Source organism: Mobula hypostoma, chromosome 23, assembly GCF_963921235.1.
Source record: "Mobula hypostoma chromosome 23, sMobHyp1.1, whole genome shotgun sequence".
NCBI classification, from domain to species: Eukaryota; Metazoa; Chordata; class Chondrichthyes; order Myliobatiformes; family Myliobatidae; genus Mobula; species Mobula hypostoma.
This window is the reverse complement of record NC_086119.1, coordinates 33,603,288-33,622,339: the sequence shown is the minus strand read 5'-3', so window position 1 is coordinate 33,622,339 and position 19,052 is coordinate 33,603,288. Positions and strand designations below refer to the sequence as shown.

General features: G+C 40.5%; 1 protein-coding gene across 10 annotated transcripts in view; it reads right to left on the bottom strand.

Annotated features, from left to right (window-relative positions):
- The window catches only part of auts2a (activator of transcription and developmental regulator AUTS2 a), a 1,205,197-nt gene that overhangs the window by 858,406 nt on the left and 327,739 nt on the right, over window positions 1–19,052 (bottom strand). For all 10 annotated transcript variants that reach the window (XM_063031901.1, XM_063031894.1, XM_063031893.1 and 7 more), the window contains one exon: window positions 11,959–12,168. In XM_063031901.1, coding sequence (XP_062887971.1) covers window positions 11,959–12,168 — 210 coding nt within the window. The remainder of the gene's footprint in view (window positions 1–11,958; window positions 12,169–19,052) is intronic.

Below are 19,052 nucleotides of genomic sequence, written 5' to 3'. Positions count from 1 at the left end.
GAGCCGGCCTGGTTCGATCCGGGTACCACCTGTCTTGAAGTCCAGTGTGGATGCCACTACACCACCGGCTGTCTAGTTATCTCTTGAAGGAGTGCACAGAAGGCACTCCTTCAAGAGAAAAAATAGGTATGCACAGATTACAACATTACCTGTGCATTAAATAACTATCCATTTGCATGGATATGCATGTATATGTATTTCAGTTGGCTATTCTGTTCCTTAAATCAATTTTTGAAGTGCCCCACAACCATTTATACAACAGGCACACGCAATATTTAACCATCAACTACTCTACAGCTTTCCAGGGAAAGGGGTTAACAACACCTCAAGGACCATCCTTTGAATTATCTTCCAATGCATGTGGATGGAATTACTTACCAAGTGAATAGTTGATCATATCTTTAGGATAGATTTGGTAGCAAGAGGGTGTTTCCTCATAAAACGGCACTCACAATTTGACAGCACAGTCCCTGGAAGATTACGTGGCAATCATAGAGTTTGCCCCTGACAGCTGGCGAAGATTCAGAAGAATTATCTCCACCCTTTTTTTCATTTTCTAACAGCCCTTCAATTTTGCCTCAAACAACTTCAGCAAGAGTTTGTTCAATGCCAGTCTGAGGTAATTACATTTTCGTAAAGAATTATCATCCAAAGTAATTGATTTCATTGATGACCAATTGTCAAGTGTTGTGTTCATTTAGTGCTTGCACTGATCTTTATTCATTCTCACATGATTTCTATCATTATTTGCAATGGCTGCAATCAAAAAGCTATTCAAATAGCATTTGCAGTACCATGCTTCATTGACAACCGAAATCTTCTTTGGAATGCTCAGGAAATGAAAGGGCAAAAAGGTTTACCTCTAATATTAGGTCTTTAAAAGCCACGCTTATGTTACTTTTTTTGCACACATGTTGGGAGAGTTGCAACATTTTACCATTTTTTTAAGTATTGAGTTAAATTGATTTTCAATCCCATTGCAGTGGAAAACAGCACAGCACTTTGTGTTCAGATTTCTAGGCAATAACAATCTTAGGACATTCCCCCAAACGTCTGCACAGCCAATCAAGTACTTCTACAGTGCTGTTACTGTTGTATGTTCCGATGTACTTACACGGGGCCGCATTCCAGCTCTTCATTAATTACACATCAACTCACTTTTAATTGTTGAGCAGCTTGCTACTAAAGGGAGCTAGAGGCCCACCACAGCCTGTTCTCGCTAAACAAAGCTTTGTTCCATGAAAACGTTTAACTGTTCCCCACAATCAAACACTATCTGTTTTATGACCGGGACACTAAGGATCTGTGGGGAGGATACTGCCTTCTGATTCCATTCTCATTTCCATATTGAAAGCTGGATAATTATCAGCAATGCTTCTCATTACTCCTGTCTCTGAAGGATCCATCTTTGGCCAACACTTTTACGCAGCCACACACCATCCACTTGCAATTTTGATTTAGATCATCCCCATCTCTAAATCTCTCCACCAACTCCAAATTGTTACATTGGCCACACAAGCAGAGATTGCTTCCAACTGAATATTAGGAAGACCAAAGCAATTGGTCTTTAGTCATTGCCACAAAATTAGGCTTATTCCCTCTTCTCCTGAATCATCTGAAGCTAAACCATGCCACATGGTATCTCAAAGTTCAAAGTAAATTTTATTATCAAAGTACATATGTGTCACCATTAACAACCCTGAATTTCATTTTCCTGTGGGCATACTCAGCAAATCTACAGAATAGTAACTATAACAGGATCAATGGAAGACCAACCAGAGTGCAGAAGACAACAAACTGTGGAAATGCAAATATAAATAAATAGCAATAAATAATGAGAACATGTAATAACAAGATAAAGAGTCCTTAAAGTGAGATCACTGGTTGTGGGAACATCTCAGTGGAAGGGTAAGTGAGTGCAGTTATCCCTTTTTGTTCAAGAGCCTGATGCTTGTGGGGTACAATCTATTCTTGAACCTGGTGGTGCAAGTCCTGAGGCTCTTGCACCTTCTAGCTGATGGCAGCAGCAAGAAAACAGCGTGGCCTTGGTGGGTGGGGATCTCTGATGATGGATGCTGCTTTCCCATGACAGCATTTCATGTAGATGTGCTCAATAGTTGGGAGGGCTTTACCCACGATATATTGGGCCAAATCCATTACCTTTTTAGGATTTTCTGTATCCTAACTGAATCTACGACAACAGACAGACATATTTCCATGCCATCACTGACTTGGTTCAGTTCCAGCCTTGCCCAATCTATTTACTGTTGCCTCAAAAGTTGATATGGAATTGGACTTGGTGTATTATGTCACACGTACAGAGATATAGTGAAAAGCTTGACTTGCATACTGCTCATACAGAGCAAATCATTACATCGTGCATTAGGGTAGAACAAGATAAAACAGTAAAAGAATGAAGAATAGAGTGTAACAGCCGCAGAGAAAGTACACAGCAGGTAAATAATAAGGTGCAAGATCATAACAAGGTAGATTGTGAGGTCAAGAATCCATCTTATCATACTATGGAACCATTCAATAGTCTTATAAATGGCGGAGTGGGGGTAGATGCTGTTGAGCTTGCTTTTGTATCTCCTGCCTGATAAAAAAATGGGGAAGAGAGAATTTAACTTCCGTAAACCTGAGGCCATCCAAAATGGATGCCCTAACTCATGCCACGCCTTATCAGCCCTGCATTCACAAAGTATATTGGGTCCCATTAAGTAATGGTATAATTTTAAAATAAAGCATGAAATGCAGTAAATATTCAACAAATCAGGCAGCAGCTGTTGAGAGAGTTTCAAGTTGAAAACTTTTCATCAGAAGCTCGTTCGCAAATTCTTCCAAGGCCTTTCCCTCCTAATCTCTGTCATCTACTTCACCCCAAAATGCTCTCAGATGCTCCCTGTATTCTGGCATGTTGCCATCAATGAATTTGATCGCCACACATTGGTAACAGGGCAATACAAAGTCAAGATCAAACCACTTGAACACCAAGCCATATCCCTCTCCCCCAGCCACCAACTCCTGCCCATACCTCTGCACCTGAAATGTTACTTTCTCTTTTAACCATGATTGTTTGGGCCAGATACCACTCATTAAATCAAATACCTCCCAAACTGGATGAGCAGCAGGTCCAGGAGTGAGAATGAAAATCTGGCTGATCAGTGCCATAGCAACAAATTCTTATTCACGGTCAACAAGACCAAGGAGCTGATTATTGACTTCAGGAGGAGGAACCCGACATCCACGAACCAGTCCTCATCAGAGGATCAGACCTGGAGAGGGTCAGCAACGTTAATTTTCTCAATGTTATTATTTTGGAGGACCTGTCCTAGGCCCAGCACATGAGGGCAATTATTAAGAAAGCACTGCAGCACCTCTGCTTCCTTAGAAGTTTGCAAAAATTTGACATGATATTGAAAACTTTGACAAATTTTTATAGATGTGTAGTGGAGAGTATTTTGACTGGCTACATCACAGCCTGGTATGGAAACATCAATGTCTTTGAACAGAAAGTCCTACAAAATGCAGTGGATAGGACCAGTCCATCACCGGTAAAGTCCTTCCCACCACTGAGCACATCTGCGCCAAGCGTTGTTGCAGGAAAGCAACATCCATCATCAGGGATCCCCACCACCCTGATCATGCTCTCTTCTCGCTGCTGCCATCAGGAAGAAGGTAGAGGAGCCTCAGTACTCACACCACCAGGTTTAGGAACAGTTATTACACTTCAACCATCAGGTTCCTGAATCTGCGGGGATAACTTCATTCAACTTCACCTGCTCCATCACTGGCCAGCTGGTCCGGAGCGAAGGTTCCTGAGTTCGAATCCAGGTTGGGCCACCCCTGAGCACGCTTTCCATCCGTGCCGGGTTGAGTGTTGAGCTAGCCACTTGGCCTCGTAAATATACAAGGGTCAAGTCAAGAACGTTCATAATGTGACCCGGTTAATCCCGACACCACGTGCCAGACAAGAATGGCTGAATGTCTGGTATGACACGCTTAAAAAAAGCTCTGTCACTAAACTGTTCCCACAACCAATGGACTCACCTGCAAGGACATTTCATCTCATGATCTTGATATTTATTATTTATTTACTATTATTTACATCAGCGGTCCCCAACAACCAGGCCGCGGACTGGTACTGGGCCGCAAAGCATGCTCTACCGGGCCGAGAGGAAATGATATGATTTGGTGATATGAGTCAGCTGCACCTTTCCTCATTCCCTGTCACGCCCACTGTTGAGCCATTATGCATGCGAGGTCATTACCCGCGTGTCATCCATGTCAGCGCGGGAAGAAGATCAACTCCTCGAGCTTTCAAATGACAGCAGGCTGAAAAGTATGTTTGACACAACATCTCTGCCGGCATTCTGGATCAAAGTCAAGGCTAAATATCCTGAGATTGCCATGAAAGCACTGAAAACGTTGCTTCCATTTCCAACATTATATCTCTTCAATGAATGCAACGAAAACTAAATTGCGGAATAGACTGGACATAAGGAACCCCGTTCGAGTATCGCTGTCTCCCATCCCCCCCTCGATAGGACCGTCTTGTTGCAGGAAAACAAGCCCAGGGCTCCCACTGATTCAGCGATATTGGTGTGTTGCAATGATTTTATATGTTGATACGGGGAAAATATGTGCTGTGTGTTTAATATCCAAACGTTACTTAAAATGTTATGATGCTATTGACTTACTTATATAACCATATAACAATTACAGTACGGAAACAGGCCATCTCTGCCCTTCTCGTCCGTGCCGAACGCTTACTCTCACCTAGTCCCACCGACCTGTACTCAGCCCATAACCCTCCATTCCTTTCCTGTCCATATAGCTATCCAATTTAACTTTAAATGACAACATCGAACCTGCCTCAACCACTTCTGCTGGAAGTTCGTTCAACACTTAGTTCAAGCTCCCCTGTCCTCCCCTGATAATTGACTTATCACTATATTCATGCGAGGAAATTATGCGCTGTGTGTTTACTATTAAATTCGTTAGATAAACCCTTTTAGAAATATAGTGTATAAGCCACTTATCACCTATATTCCGGTCGTGATTAACATCACCCCCCCACCCCCCTACAGAATCGCCAAAAATGATTTGTAGAAAACTCTGGCACGTAGATGCATGCGCACTGGTGCCCGCGCAAGGCTTCATGGTCATTGTAGTTTCTCTGGGTAAACAACGTACAGTACTGTATTTGACTTCTACTCTGGTCCGTTGGCAATCCTACACCGCCCCCCCCCACCCCCGGTCGGCCGGTCCGCAAGAATATTGTCAATATGAAACCAGTCCGCAGTGCAAAAAAGGTTGGGGACCCCTGATTTATATCATTCCTTTTTTTCTTTCATTTTGAATTGAATTGACTTTATCTTTTGTACACTAGTTATCCACCTTATTGGAGCAGTCTTCCATTAATTTTTATTATGGATTTATTGAGTATGCCCACAAGACAATGAATCTCAGGGTTGTATATGGTGACCTATATGTACTTTGATAATAAATTCAACTTTTTAACTTTTGAACTCTTACGTGAAGGCATTAGCATACTCTGCATAGTGAGGATGTCTCATAAGTATGTATTATAAAATGAAAGTCTTCAAGAATTGATCACATCAATGCATTGCATTTATAGTTTGCCAATAAGGGATTCATTCGACGATGCTGAATGCTGAAACTGGACACTCTAATAGCTTCCCCTCTGGGTGATCCAGTTTGCTCCCATATCTCATAGGTTACTAGTTTAATTGTCCAGTGTAAATTACCCCCAGTGGGTAAATTTGTGGTGTAACCTGAGTGTAATTGTTACAAATGTGAGGAAAATAAAATGTGGTTGCTTGATGGATTTAATGGGTTGAAGGTCTGCTTTCATGCTGTATCTCTCTATAACTCCACAGACAGCCTGCAACACAGCAGAAGAGCCATCCAATGCTTCTCATAATGCTATCGCCCACCAAAACAACAGTTGCAACAGTAGACAGATGACTCAGGAGCCAAAGTGATATCTTAGGACAGCAACACAAGTCCATCGTTGGGATCATTGATGCATTGATTGCTGAGACCACAAAGGGAATTGTAACAGACTCCATAGTAGCAAACACTTTGCATCTTGAGTCCACAGGACAAATGGAACGTTTGTTCCGCAATCACAGAATGTTCAGTTCTCTGGCTGCAGAACCTCACATTACATGGTGAGCTAATCTGGCCTGTCCAGTAGTTCCCTGAATTGCAGGGAGCCATGCCATATTTTATTGCGGCCGGCAGCACCTGTCACTTGTGGTTGTTCAGTTATGAAAGGGAGCATGTGATAGCTGCGCCATTACCATGACAATACAACATGCCTTTTCTTCATCATTGAAACAAGATTGCCTGCCATTGAGAAACCCCTCCCACACACATTTTCATGTTCAATTAACAGCTCACAGAAAGTTATTAATGAAAGCAGCTGCTAAAGAGTACCCTGAACCAATGGAGGACTGTAACCCAAGCTGTAAATAGCACGTTGTAAATTGCTTGTTACTGATGCTGTCAATGCGTGCTGGGATAGCTCAGTCAGCTCCACTCTATTCCATCTGTTCACTCTGAATATTCCACCCCCCCCCCCCACCATCCAAACCCCCTGCTTTCCAACCTCCCTCACTGAACTGCCACAGTGATCGCTTGTCTAAGTTTTGGGGAAGACTGGGTAAACACTAATTAAATCCCAAACAATTACAGAAGCTTCAGTTAGATGTCCATTTTACGTGCAGCCGTTGACATTGCTTAGGGAGGAAGGAAGGCGCGCAAGTACAGCTTCTTGAAGTACCCCAGCTGTCACCTAGCCAAGTTCACCAGCAAACACGGGAGACACTGCATGTGTTACATAGTCTGTCACTGAGAACAAACAGTACCATATTTATCAATTCAAGAATGAGTAAAAAAGATACCAATTCAAGAAAATAAGAAGCAAAAGGAGGAGGGGGTCTCTCAGCTCTGCAAACCTGCCCTTCCATTCAATACATCCATGAGACATAATCTGCCCCAAGCCAGAGTCATCAGCCTCCTTCTTCAAGGAGTAAGTCCTAATCAGTCAAGATTTGACAACTGTAGACAGGAAGTTTGAAACAAATTTAAAACAAAGCAAGCAGGGTAACGTTCTCCTTTCAAAAGTCACAGCACTAAATCCACACTGCTTTCAACAAATATCAGCAATCTTTTGCTAACACCACAGAGATAACGAAAATATTTTCTAAGCGTAATTGTTCATATTAATAGTGAAATACATGGGGAATTACTCAATGTCTGATTAAATGTTCCTTTTAAATGAAACATTGTCATTAGCAGGATGCCCATAATTGGCTTGTATTGTATTTATCCTGACTGGGAATGAAGCCAATTGCTCAGAGATTAACCTTCACCAAGCTACATTTTCTCTGCAATTTTCAAAGCACACACATGACTTTTATTGTAACATATGTGGAAATCAGTTTTCTCTGAAATTCTAGTTGTGATTTCAGAAATATTACAGAAATGCTCAGAATGATTTTCCCTTCGCTTTTTGCGATGTTGATCCCAAAAAAGTCCCTTATAAGAGCAATTTAATGATGAAGAAATGATCATTATCAAGTGATGCAAAGACGAAGTGGGTATCTATAAAGAGATCGCTTATTCCCTTTGCAATTAATGGAAGCATCTCCTTAACAATTTTTACATCTCTTTAGGCAGTGTGACAATGCAAGGTCAATCTTGGATCGGCACTCAATGATAATGAGGTATTCACTAAAGTGAGACAACAGCTTTTTTGGTGAAAAAATAAGATATTTCAAAGGAAAATTAAACATTCAATAAGCCCCCACACTCGTTGATTTGCAGGGTGAAAGAGCATTTACAATTAACATTGTTATATTGATAATGGTGATATAAACTAATTTTTAATGTACCAAGTTTGATCTGTATCCACAGTTTTAACTGTAAAGTCAGCCAGTGAGATTCTGTTCTCACACCAGATAGACCACTACTTCTCAGTCTCTTAGGGATTTTTTGTTGCTTTCTGCTGATGTCCAATAAAAATGGTCAATGCAACACATTGCATCGGTGAGGGTTTGTAGCCATATTAATTGTGCAAACCTTACAAAGTCTTTCTCAATGCTAAATAACTGTCGGGAAAAGTCCTTAATACAAGCCTAAAAAATAATCACCTTGAAGTCAGACCCTTTGTGCATTTTTCTTTGGGTGTGATTGCTCTCGCAAACATTTCCAGGTTGTTTTGCAATCGTTAGAAAACAGAGATGGACCCAAGTGCTTTTGTGCAAAATTCCTCTTTGTCAGGCCAGCACTCTTCTGGCTTTGGACCTGTCAATGCCAGTCCACCTTTACTGAACTAATTGCTACATTAAGGTTCAGCCTACAATGAGAACTTATTTAGCACAATAAGAAAACAGGAAACAACTTCCAGAGCAGGCTGACGAAAAGATGTGAGTTAAAGAATCCAGGTATGATATTGATGTTTACACAGTTTCTGCCAGATTTAGTTTGCCAAGCTCAGTTCCGCTGTACAAATATCACAGTTGTGCTCGTTAATAACAGTATTTCTACTCGATGCACCTACATGCAACATCGGCCAAGAGACGGACCAGCACGTAGATCACTGTTGATCAGGTTGCTGGACTGCATTAGGGGTGGCCACAGACACTTCTTCCCCTTCTCTGCTATTCCCTCACCTCCATGACAACTGTATCTATTCCTAATTTTGTAGGGACACAAGGAATTAAAGCACTTTATTTATGTGTGATTAATCTGTAAATTTTATCCTTACCTTCAGAAGTTATTATGTGTTATGTATACTACTGTGCTTTACACCTTGGTTCAGGGAAACCTTACCACGTTTCTATATATTTTATATACATATATATAGTTAAATGACAATAAACTTGACTTGACTTGAAATAGGTTCATTAATGTCTAATGCCCCCATCACCACCACTTTCCCCTCAGAGGAGCAAGAACACAGCAGCTGTGAACTCTCCCCTCAGCTCCAAGTGGAACATGAATTGATGCGCAAAGCACCATAATGCCACCTTGAATGTATTATCTGCTCAATTTCACAAGCATTTTCCAGGAAACTGAATGGACATTAGCATCAAGCACACTAAAAGAGGATAAACTCCACTTTCTATTATATCGCATAATCATACATAGACAGTGTAATAGAATTACCCATAATTTTATTATTTAGCCAGTCTCTTCTAATAGGTAAAGGAATGCTTTCATTTTTATTTTTAGTTAGAGATACAACACGGTAACAGACTCTTTTTGCCCAACAGGCCCACACTGTCCAATTACACCCATGTGACCAATTAAGCAACTAAACCATACGCCTGGGAACCTCTTGTAATTGTCAACATGTGGTTTCCAATTGACAGGTTCAGGGAAGTAAATTGACTGGATGAAAGAATTCCCTGATTAAAAATGTATCATTTTGTTTTGGATCAAAGCATTACAGCAATCTTCAAAGGTTTAAATAATCATAATTAATTGCATTAATTAACTTGAATATGGCACTAGCAGCAATACTTGCTGGTATAATGGGTGCAAATTATACTTCTGGTTGAAACAAGTAAACACTCCCCAACTAAAAGAGACATCATCTACAACGAAATATGAACCTTTTAAAAAAACTACTTCAGGACTTGGTCCAGTTTTCTTCTGCTAGGAATGTACTTGATCTATGTCAACACTTCACTCTACTCTGTTACTTCAATTTTCACCCTTGCTGGCTCATTTATTCAGCATCGTCTCAGCTCTTACTTGTATCAAGCCTCTCTCACTCTCTCTCTCTCTCTGTATGACCTGGTTTCTGTGCAGTTCAAACACATAACTTGAGCTCCATTAATTCAGTCTTCCATCTTTATTGAACAGAGTTCAAGTTAACAAGTATCTATTTCTGTATATCCATTACCTTCAAGTTGCAACTGCCTGCCCGTCTTCTGAGCCACAGACTAAATAATATTGCAAAGTGTGTGCTTGAAATGAATAGTAATAAGCTGAGATTTGTGGAATAGAAATGTCAGTTGCTATTCTGGAAGTAATAATCTATCACGAGGGTAATGAACACAATGACAATGAATCACAATATTAGTACCTTGGGACTCTTATGTTCAAACCACTGAAAAATTTAGCCAAAATCACACCATGGAGCAAATAAATCAGAAGGAAATATTAAGAAAAAGAACTGAGGCATTATCAGTTCCATGACAGTCAACAGATCTATTATTGTGCTTCTCAGCAAAGTGCTGCAAGGATTTCTGCTCATCAAATTTACAATGTCCACTTGGAGCTGTCTCCACCACCAGAAATAGTCACTCCCCAGCACCAGTGCATCATGGTTACAGTAAGCGGCATCTAGAAAAGACACTGCAATTACTAACCACACAGATAAGAACTGCATGCGTATAGGAACATCACCACCTGGAGGTTCCAAATGATACACCACATTGACAGAAACACATATCACCAGTGGCTGGTGTAAATCATGCAACTCCCTACTTACACTATTGTGGGCACCTGTTACCAGAAAGTCTGCAATAGTTCTTGAACTTACTTTTTCTTCAGTCCTTTACCTTTTCCACCCATCATCTCCCAGCTTCTCGCTTCATTCCCACTCCCCCACCCACCCTCCTTCTCCCTCACCAAGCTTCACCTGTCACATTCCAGTTTGTACTCTATCCTCTCTCTCCATTTTCTTATTCTGGATTCTTCCCCAGTCTTGATGAAGGGTCTTGGCCTGAAATGCCAACTCTTTATTCCTTTCCACAGATGCTGCCTGACCTGCTGAGTTCCTTCAGCATGTTGTGTGTGTTACTGTCGAAACACTTGCACCTTTATTACCTATGGTCATTTTAACAATGGAACACTTACCTCATTCATCTGTGTTACCTTTGCCTTTAGACCACTTCTGGTGTGATTATTTCTACAGTAGAAAATCAGTGCTGCCCATCACTGATGTGATTATTCCCAGTAAATATCACCGAAGAGAACTGATGCAATGGATCAACATAGTGACTCACTATTACTTACTCAAGTGGAATTAGGCCGATAACATCCACAAATGGTAAATACACTGAGAGAAAGCTGATCTGATTTACTCTGTGAGAAGGGGCTCTCTGAATTTTCTCAAACCACCACACTTCCTGAATCTCCACTCACACTGCAGGTTGACTGTTTGTATTGGCCACTAACCATGTGCTGTTAAACAATTCTCATTCTAATCCATGAGGTTGTAACATTGTACTGAAAGCAAGCCTGCTTTGGAATATCACAGGACTTGAACTAAAAGTCTGAAGTGGAGAAACTGTAACCATGAGTGCAAGTAAACTTAAATTTTCATCACTCAAACATTTTCCTGAAGTTGCATTTTTGGGTAAATCCAGTCAACCATTTAGGACCAGAGTTATTCCGGCCATTAGCCCTGTCACTCCAATAATTCCCCAAATTTAAGCAGTCAAATAAAATTAACATTATCAATGTTGTGAATAACCAGCCACATACACCAGTACCAAAGGAATACTCAACTGGAAGCCTCCCTTCAGACATTGGTGATTAGCTTGAAAACTGGGGCATTAATACAAACATCACGTTCCGTTGAAGTTGTCACAGTATTCACAGCAGAGTAACATCTTCATCTTGCACAGTTGCCAATCCTACAACTCCAAACTTGAGAACTCTGAATTATTCACAGTAAACACTGTGTTTGCATCGTGCTCTGAGAAAAGACTATCAATTATGTAAGCTAAAGAAGGACTACCTTCATAAGACGTAAAAGAGAGGCCTGAAAACAATTGAGTACTCACCAATTACTTTTATAGTTTGATTTTAGAGAATTATTGCACAATAATTGGGCCATATCAGAAATGTAGTAGAATAACATATAATGGGGGTGAACTTTCACTTATGGAGAGTCTCATATCATCCTACCTGTCTGTGCCTCTTCTGAAAGCGCTTCTGCTTTCCATGACCATGACTCAAGGTGTGGTTATTTTCCCTGTCAGAGCTTCCATGGCGGTAGCTATGCCTGTTCTTGTTGGCATGGAAACTTAAGCCGTTTTGCAGTTCGTTGCGTTTTTTCTTTGCAAGGGGATTCTGAAGCTTCTCCAAGCGCTCGTGGGGTTTTAACGCAATGTCTTTCTGCAATTAAAAAAGGCATTCTATACATCAAACTGTTTATTACCATCATATCAATACTTTCTATTTTATTCACCCAGTATTTCATAACTATTAAGCATGCAGAAAACAATATAGTTGAATTGCAAAGATTGTATTCTTATGAAAGATCATTCAAGTGGACAAAGTACTGTTCAAATTTGCAAATCAGTAACTAATTATATAAAGTTAGTCTTGTGGTATAAAATTATCAATAAATGCTCAAAGTTCAAAGTAAATTTATTATCAAAGTACATACATGTTACCACACACAGCTCTGAGATTCAGTTCCTTGCAGGCATACTCAGTAAATTCAAGAACTGTAACAGAACCAATGAAAGACTGCACCCAACAGGGTGGACAAACAACCAATATGCAAAAGACGACAAACTGCAAATACAAAAGAGAAAAAAAGAAATAATATAGATAAATAAATAAGCATTAAATATCGAGAACATGAGATGAAGAGTACATTAGAGTGAGGTCATTGGTTGTGGAACAGTTCAGTAATGGGGCGAGCAAAGTTGAATAAGGTTATCCCCACCGGTTCAAGATCCTGATGGGTGAGGGGTAGTAGCTTGACCCTGGTGGTATGAGTCCTGAGTCTCGTCTACCTTCTTCCTGATGGCAGCAGCGAGAAGAGAACATGACCTGGGTAGTGAAGGTCCCTTATGATGACGTTGGTGTGCTTAGTAGTGGGGAGGGTTTTGCCCATGATAGACTGAGCCATATTCAATGCTTTTTGTAAGATTTTCTGTTCAAGGGCATTGGCGTTTCCATACCAACCTGTGATGCAGCCAGTTAATATACTCTCCACCACACATCGATAGAAGATTGTCAAAGTATTAGAAGTCATGGCAAATCTTTGCGAACTTCTAACAAAGTAGAGGTGCTGCCATGCTTTCTTCGTATATGCACTTACTGTACGTGCTGGGCCCAGGATAGGTCCTCTGAAATGATAGCACTGAAAAATTACAGTTGCTGACCCCCACCATCTTTGATCCCTCAATGAGGACTGGCACATGGACCTCTTGTTTCCTCATCCTGAAGTCAATAATCAGCTCTTTGGTCTTGCTGACATCCAGTGAGATTGTTGTTGTGCCACCACTCAGCCAGATTTTCAATCTCCCTCCTATATGCTGATTTGTCACCTCCTTTGATTTGGCCAATGATAGAGGTGACATCAGCAAACTTAAATATGGCATTGGAACTATGCTTAGCCACACAGTCATAGGTGTAAAGCGATTAGAGCAGGGGGCTAAGCACACAGCCTTGTGGTGCACCTCTACTGATACAGACTGTGAAAGAGATGCTTTCAATCCAAATTGACTGGGGTCTGCAAGTGAGGAAATTGAGGATCCAATTGCACAAGAAGGTATTGAGGCCAAGGTCTTGGAGCTTATTGATCAGTTTTGAGGGAATGATAGTATTGAACGCCAAGCTGTAGTTGTTAAAGGGCATCTGATATTCTTTGCTGTCCATACGTTCCAAATGCCTACTAATGCACATTATAGAATAATGTTAAAAGACCAACAGAGAACGACACTCATAATTAGAGTGGTAACATCAAGTATTTAACAAGAGTTGTTGCTTTTGGAATTGACAAATTTTTTTCCTTAAATCAATCAAATTCAAAGCTTTTAAGTCAGTATTTGGCTCAGATAATCTTAATTCTTGCTTTTTTTAAGTAGCTTACTTCATTCCAGAAAATGTTTATGTTTGCAGTAATGAGATCTAAGTTCACAGATTTATCAGTTTGAAAATTATTTAATTGTCCAAAATATCTATCTACTTGTTAAAATGAGTTCTAATATCCTTGTAAAAATGTTACAGAAATGCAGTTTTGTTAATTTGTCTAATATACTGATTGGGTTATGAGAGCAATTAAATACCAGTGAAATTATTAACATCAGGCAAGTGTCACAAAAGATAATTTCTCAGACATATATGGCTCAATCAGAATTCTTTGTGAGGTAAACCTAATAGTCTCCCTAGTATTGTTCTAGAGGGGCTGGGTGGCCTTGTTTATATTATTATGATTCTACTGATACCGATTTGTTAAATAGGGATTTCATCCAGTGAGGACCCAAGAAACTGAGTGGAAAAAAAAATAACCTAAGCTCAAATAAATAAATTGAGAACTTGAATCCTGGATACTGATTATTTTGCCCTCAGAAGTCTTTGTTCAGGAGTTACTGATGACAAGTTACATGGTGCCGAGAAGGATGCATCTTTCTGTACTTTTCCAATTTCCTCCCATGGGCACTTCCATGGTGGCATGCCAGTGAATGGGAACTCTACCCCAACTACTGTATAAGACCTTGGCCAAGTAGGGGCGGCACGGTGGCATGGTGGTTACTGTGACAGTGACCCCGGTTCAATTCTCACCATTGTCCGTAAGGAGTTTGCACCTTCTCCTTGTGACCACATGGCTTCCCTCTGGGTGCTCCAGCTTCCTCCCACATTCCAAATATTTCTGGATTAGTGGGCTAATTTGTAACATGGGTGTATTAAGGCAGCAGGAGCTCATTGGTCCAGAAGAGCCTGTTATTGTGTTGTATCCCTAAATAAATACAAGTATCAATAAAAGAGAAAGGCCCGAGAAGTCACAGGTTGGGATTAATTGCTTGAAGTGCTATTGTCAAGAACGGGATTAACAACTGGGAGGAAATTAATAACCAGGGGCTGCAGGAGAAGAGCTGAGGAATAGGAGTGCTTGGGCCACTTTTGTGGAGAGCCATCACAGGCTTAATGATCTGAATGACTTCCTTCTTGCAACCCAATGAACCTAAAGACTTTTGCAGTACACATCGCAGCTTGGTAGGCAACTGCTCTGCCCAAAGGCTGCAAGAAACTACAGAAACTTGTGGACACAGCTCACCGCATCACAGAAATCAGCCTCCCCTACATGGACTCTGTCTAAACTTCTTGCTGCCTCGGTAAAGCACCAGCACTATCAATCGAAGACCCATGCACCCCAGATATTGTTTCTTCTCCCCGTCCCAAGGGATTGGAAATGCAAAAGCTTGAAAATCATACCACTAGGCACAAGGGCAGCTTCTGTCCTGTTGTTACAAGAACATTGAACTGTCCCCTAATACAATAAGATGCACTCTTGACCTCACAATCTACTTCATTATTGCCTTGCACCTTATTGACCGCCTGCACTGTTCAGCAGATCACGGAGCATCTATAGAGGGAAATGGACAGTCAATGTTTCGGATAAGATCCTTCAACTGGACCGGAAAGACAGACAGGACAAAGTTGGAGGAAAAGAGAGGTGATAGATGAATCCAGGTGAGAGGGATGATAGGCTGATGAGGGAGGGAGGCGAGTGAGAAGAATGTCAGAAGTTGTGAGATAATAGCTGGAAGTGCAGAACAGCAAAGAAGATGGAATCTTATAGGAGCAGAACATGGACATAAAATTACAATATTTAAATCAAGTTTGGACAGTACTTAAGATAGGACAGGCGAGAAGTATACAGCCAAATACAGGCAAATGCTAGTGACATAAGCACAGTGGTCAGTTGGGACAAGGTGGACGTGAGGGCCCTGTATCTGTGCTGGATGATTCAATGTTTATGGTTCCAAGTGCAACCACAGGTCACAAACAACCTAAGTTTTTCCAGCCACACCAGATCCCATGAACTGTAATTACAGAAAGGCCCCAAATTTGCAAAGTTATTTTTGTCTCCCACAAAGCATATTATTGTGAGCCGTCTCGAAAAGATTGCTCTGTCAATGAAGGATTGAGTGCAGAGGCTGTGTTATATGGATGCACACCCACCGGGAGCTAGACTGAAATTGTCCAGACACATTTCCCTTCAGGCTCTGTACAACTGGCAGAAATGCAAGAGGATTTAACGCCAAAATCCCTTTGGGATGGATTTAGTCTTGGCCCCAAAGGGAAGAGAAACCACTCCTTCAGTCTCCAAGTGCTTGCTATTTTCAGTATGTGTTCAATAACATCAAAGTAGCACAAAACCAATGGCTTTTTTTTCCATAGGAGCACTGAAGTGTGAAGACATTGGTCCCAGTGCACAAAAAACATCTGTCACGGTGAAACTCAATAAAAATCACGTGGCGCATCAAGAGACAAAAAAAAACAGTTCTGTGCCAGGCACATGCAGTTATGCTAACAACATAACCTTTTGTGCCCTCAGCTATGTATTCCAGTGGGAACCACTGCGGGTTAAGGAGTTCAAAGAACAATGCCCTTTTTATTTGGCACGCACGTGCTAGGTTTTAAAAGCCTTGTATCATTCTATCAACAGCTGTTTGGGGTGAAACAGCAGGTATTACAACATATACATTGCAGAATGTGCATTTTAATTGTGTCTGCCACTTCCTCGGGACAGCCAAAGAGCTTCAACCGTACACTTTTGGGCATAACCACTGTTAAGGTTGGAGTGAAAAATTCTTACAGACAACAAACCAGGATATAAAAAGCAATACTTTTAAATTAGCCTTTCAATCAAACTCTTACCAGGTACAAAAAAAATGATATATGCAGTGGAGATTTTGGAAGAATCTAAAATTTCATAAACAAACTGCTTAAAAATTTAAATAAAAATACTTGACTCCTTAAAATAATCTGAGGGAAATAAAATCCAAACATAGCAAGTTTGTATTTTAAGGAACAGAGATGGTTGCTGAGCAGTAATTAATGGTTTGATCAACCAGCAAAGAATCGTCCAAATAAAATCAGAAAATGCTGGAAATAATGAGCAGGTCAGGGCCACGTCTGTGGGTAGAGAAACAGAGTTAATGAAGGGTTTTCAATTTCTCAATTTCAAACATTAACTCTCCTTTTCTTCCCACAGATGCAGCCTGACCTGCAGAGTGTTTCCAGCAGGATTTTAAAAAAAATTTTATATTTCCAGCAACTGCAGTTTATTTTTATTTTCAAGAGTTGTGTATATTTCATGAAGGGAAGTATACAGAACAAGAGAAGACTACAGATAAATATGAATATTTTGGATACAAGATAATTTACTTTATAAGATTAGCTTAATTTGTCACATGAACATTGACTCATGTAGTGAAATGTGTCATTTGCATTAAATCAAATTCATGAGGATTGTACTGGGTGACGCCAGGCTTCCAGACCCATCATACTCACTAGCTCTCTAACCTCACATTCTTTGGAATTTGGGAGGAAATCGGAGCATCCAGAGGAAACCCATAGGATTGTGGGGAGTATGTACAAACTCTTTGTAGACAGTAGTGAGAATTGAAGCCCAAAGTTACAGGTGACTGCAAACTGCTGTGCCAACCACTACACTACCGTGCCACGCCATATACAACATCAAGCATGAATGTAGTGCGAGGAAGGGCCTCTTTCTGTGCTGTATGACTCTATGACTAGTTACAAAATAATAATTATTTTTTATTATATGCATGGTGCATATTGTCTTGTTTATTATTTATTGTAATGCCTGCATTGTTTTGTGCACTTTATGCAGTCCTGGATAGGTCTGTAGTCTGGTGTAGTTTTGTGTTGTTTTTTTAAGTAGTTTAGTGTAATTTTTGTATTGTTTCACCCAGCACCATGGTCCTGAAAAATGCTGTCTCGTTTTTACCGTGTACTGTACCAGCAGTTATGGTCGAAATGACAATAAAAAGTGACTTGACGACTTGATTTTAAGGGAAAAATGGCCATGCTGGTGTGTGAGGGAGTGAGTGTGTGACAGAGAGAGTGAGTGTGTGTGTGTGTGTGTGTGTGTGTGTGTGTGTGTGTATTATGCTGGTTGAGAGATAAATGTGTTCTAGAATTCCAGGTGAATGCCTCAATTCTTCAAGCATCTCCAGGAAATCACTTACATCCGTCTGACTCAGTAGATGGAGCCTTGGTTCATAAACAAATCCAAAACATCACACCTTTGACAGAGCACCTCTCCTTAAGGACAGCACTGGTAATATCATTTTAGATCACATGCTCATATTGTGAAGTGGGACTTAATTTCATGGCCTCCTGTCACTCGTAACAGCCTGTACATAAATATTTCATAACAATATTTTCAAGGGATTTTACTTTCATACCATGTGCTCAGAGTTGATCAACGTGAAACGATCAGTCTAATGCAAGAGAATAATGCATCAGATTTCTTTTATTTTAGATTACAGCAAGAGAATAATGCATCAGATTTCTTTTATTTTAGATTACAGCAAGAGAATAGATGGGAAACGATACGTAGAATGCTGAAGACATATTACCACACTGAATGATTTCCTAAACTCTATTTTCTTAAAAGAAGCTTTACGCTTTAAGATCAATGTCATCATAAATACAAGCACCTTGTCTGAAATAGAGTGAGAGTTAATTTTAAACCCCCACTCCACTTTACCAGAAGCCAGGAATTCCAAGAATCTTGGCCACCACCCTTCTTAGTGGAATCACTCTACAAGGTTCTGTTCACATCATTAAGTGCATGGCTGCAGTTTTAATCTGAAATTTTAAGAACCTCACTACTAGATTACAATTGTTATAATCTGGATTAAAGAACAGTAGGTGTCTAAAATAGAACAAGTTATTACTTCTATAATTTTTCCTTTGAGCCAGGAGTCCTCCAAGAATAGAAATCTTTGACCCTCTATCTCATTCCTAAGCAATATTTCCCTTCCAACCCACTAACACTCTTCAGAGGGTCCTTCTGCTGGGTCATCGACAGTGGCCTCTTCTATACCAATTTTTCACTGCCACGGCCTGTCACATTTCATCTGGGATGCCAGCAAGCATGGCACCACTGAAAGTCAGCTCTTAATTTCTGCTGAGTCTCCTCATACTACAGAGACAAGCTAGTAAGCTTGCTTCTGCTGGGAATGGGAGAGAAAAAAACAACCATGTAATATAAGGCCTGCCATATC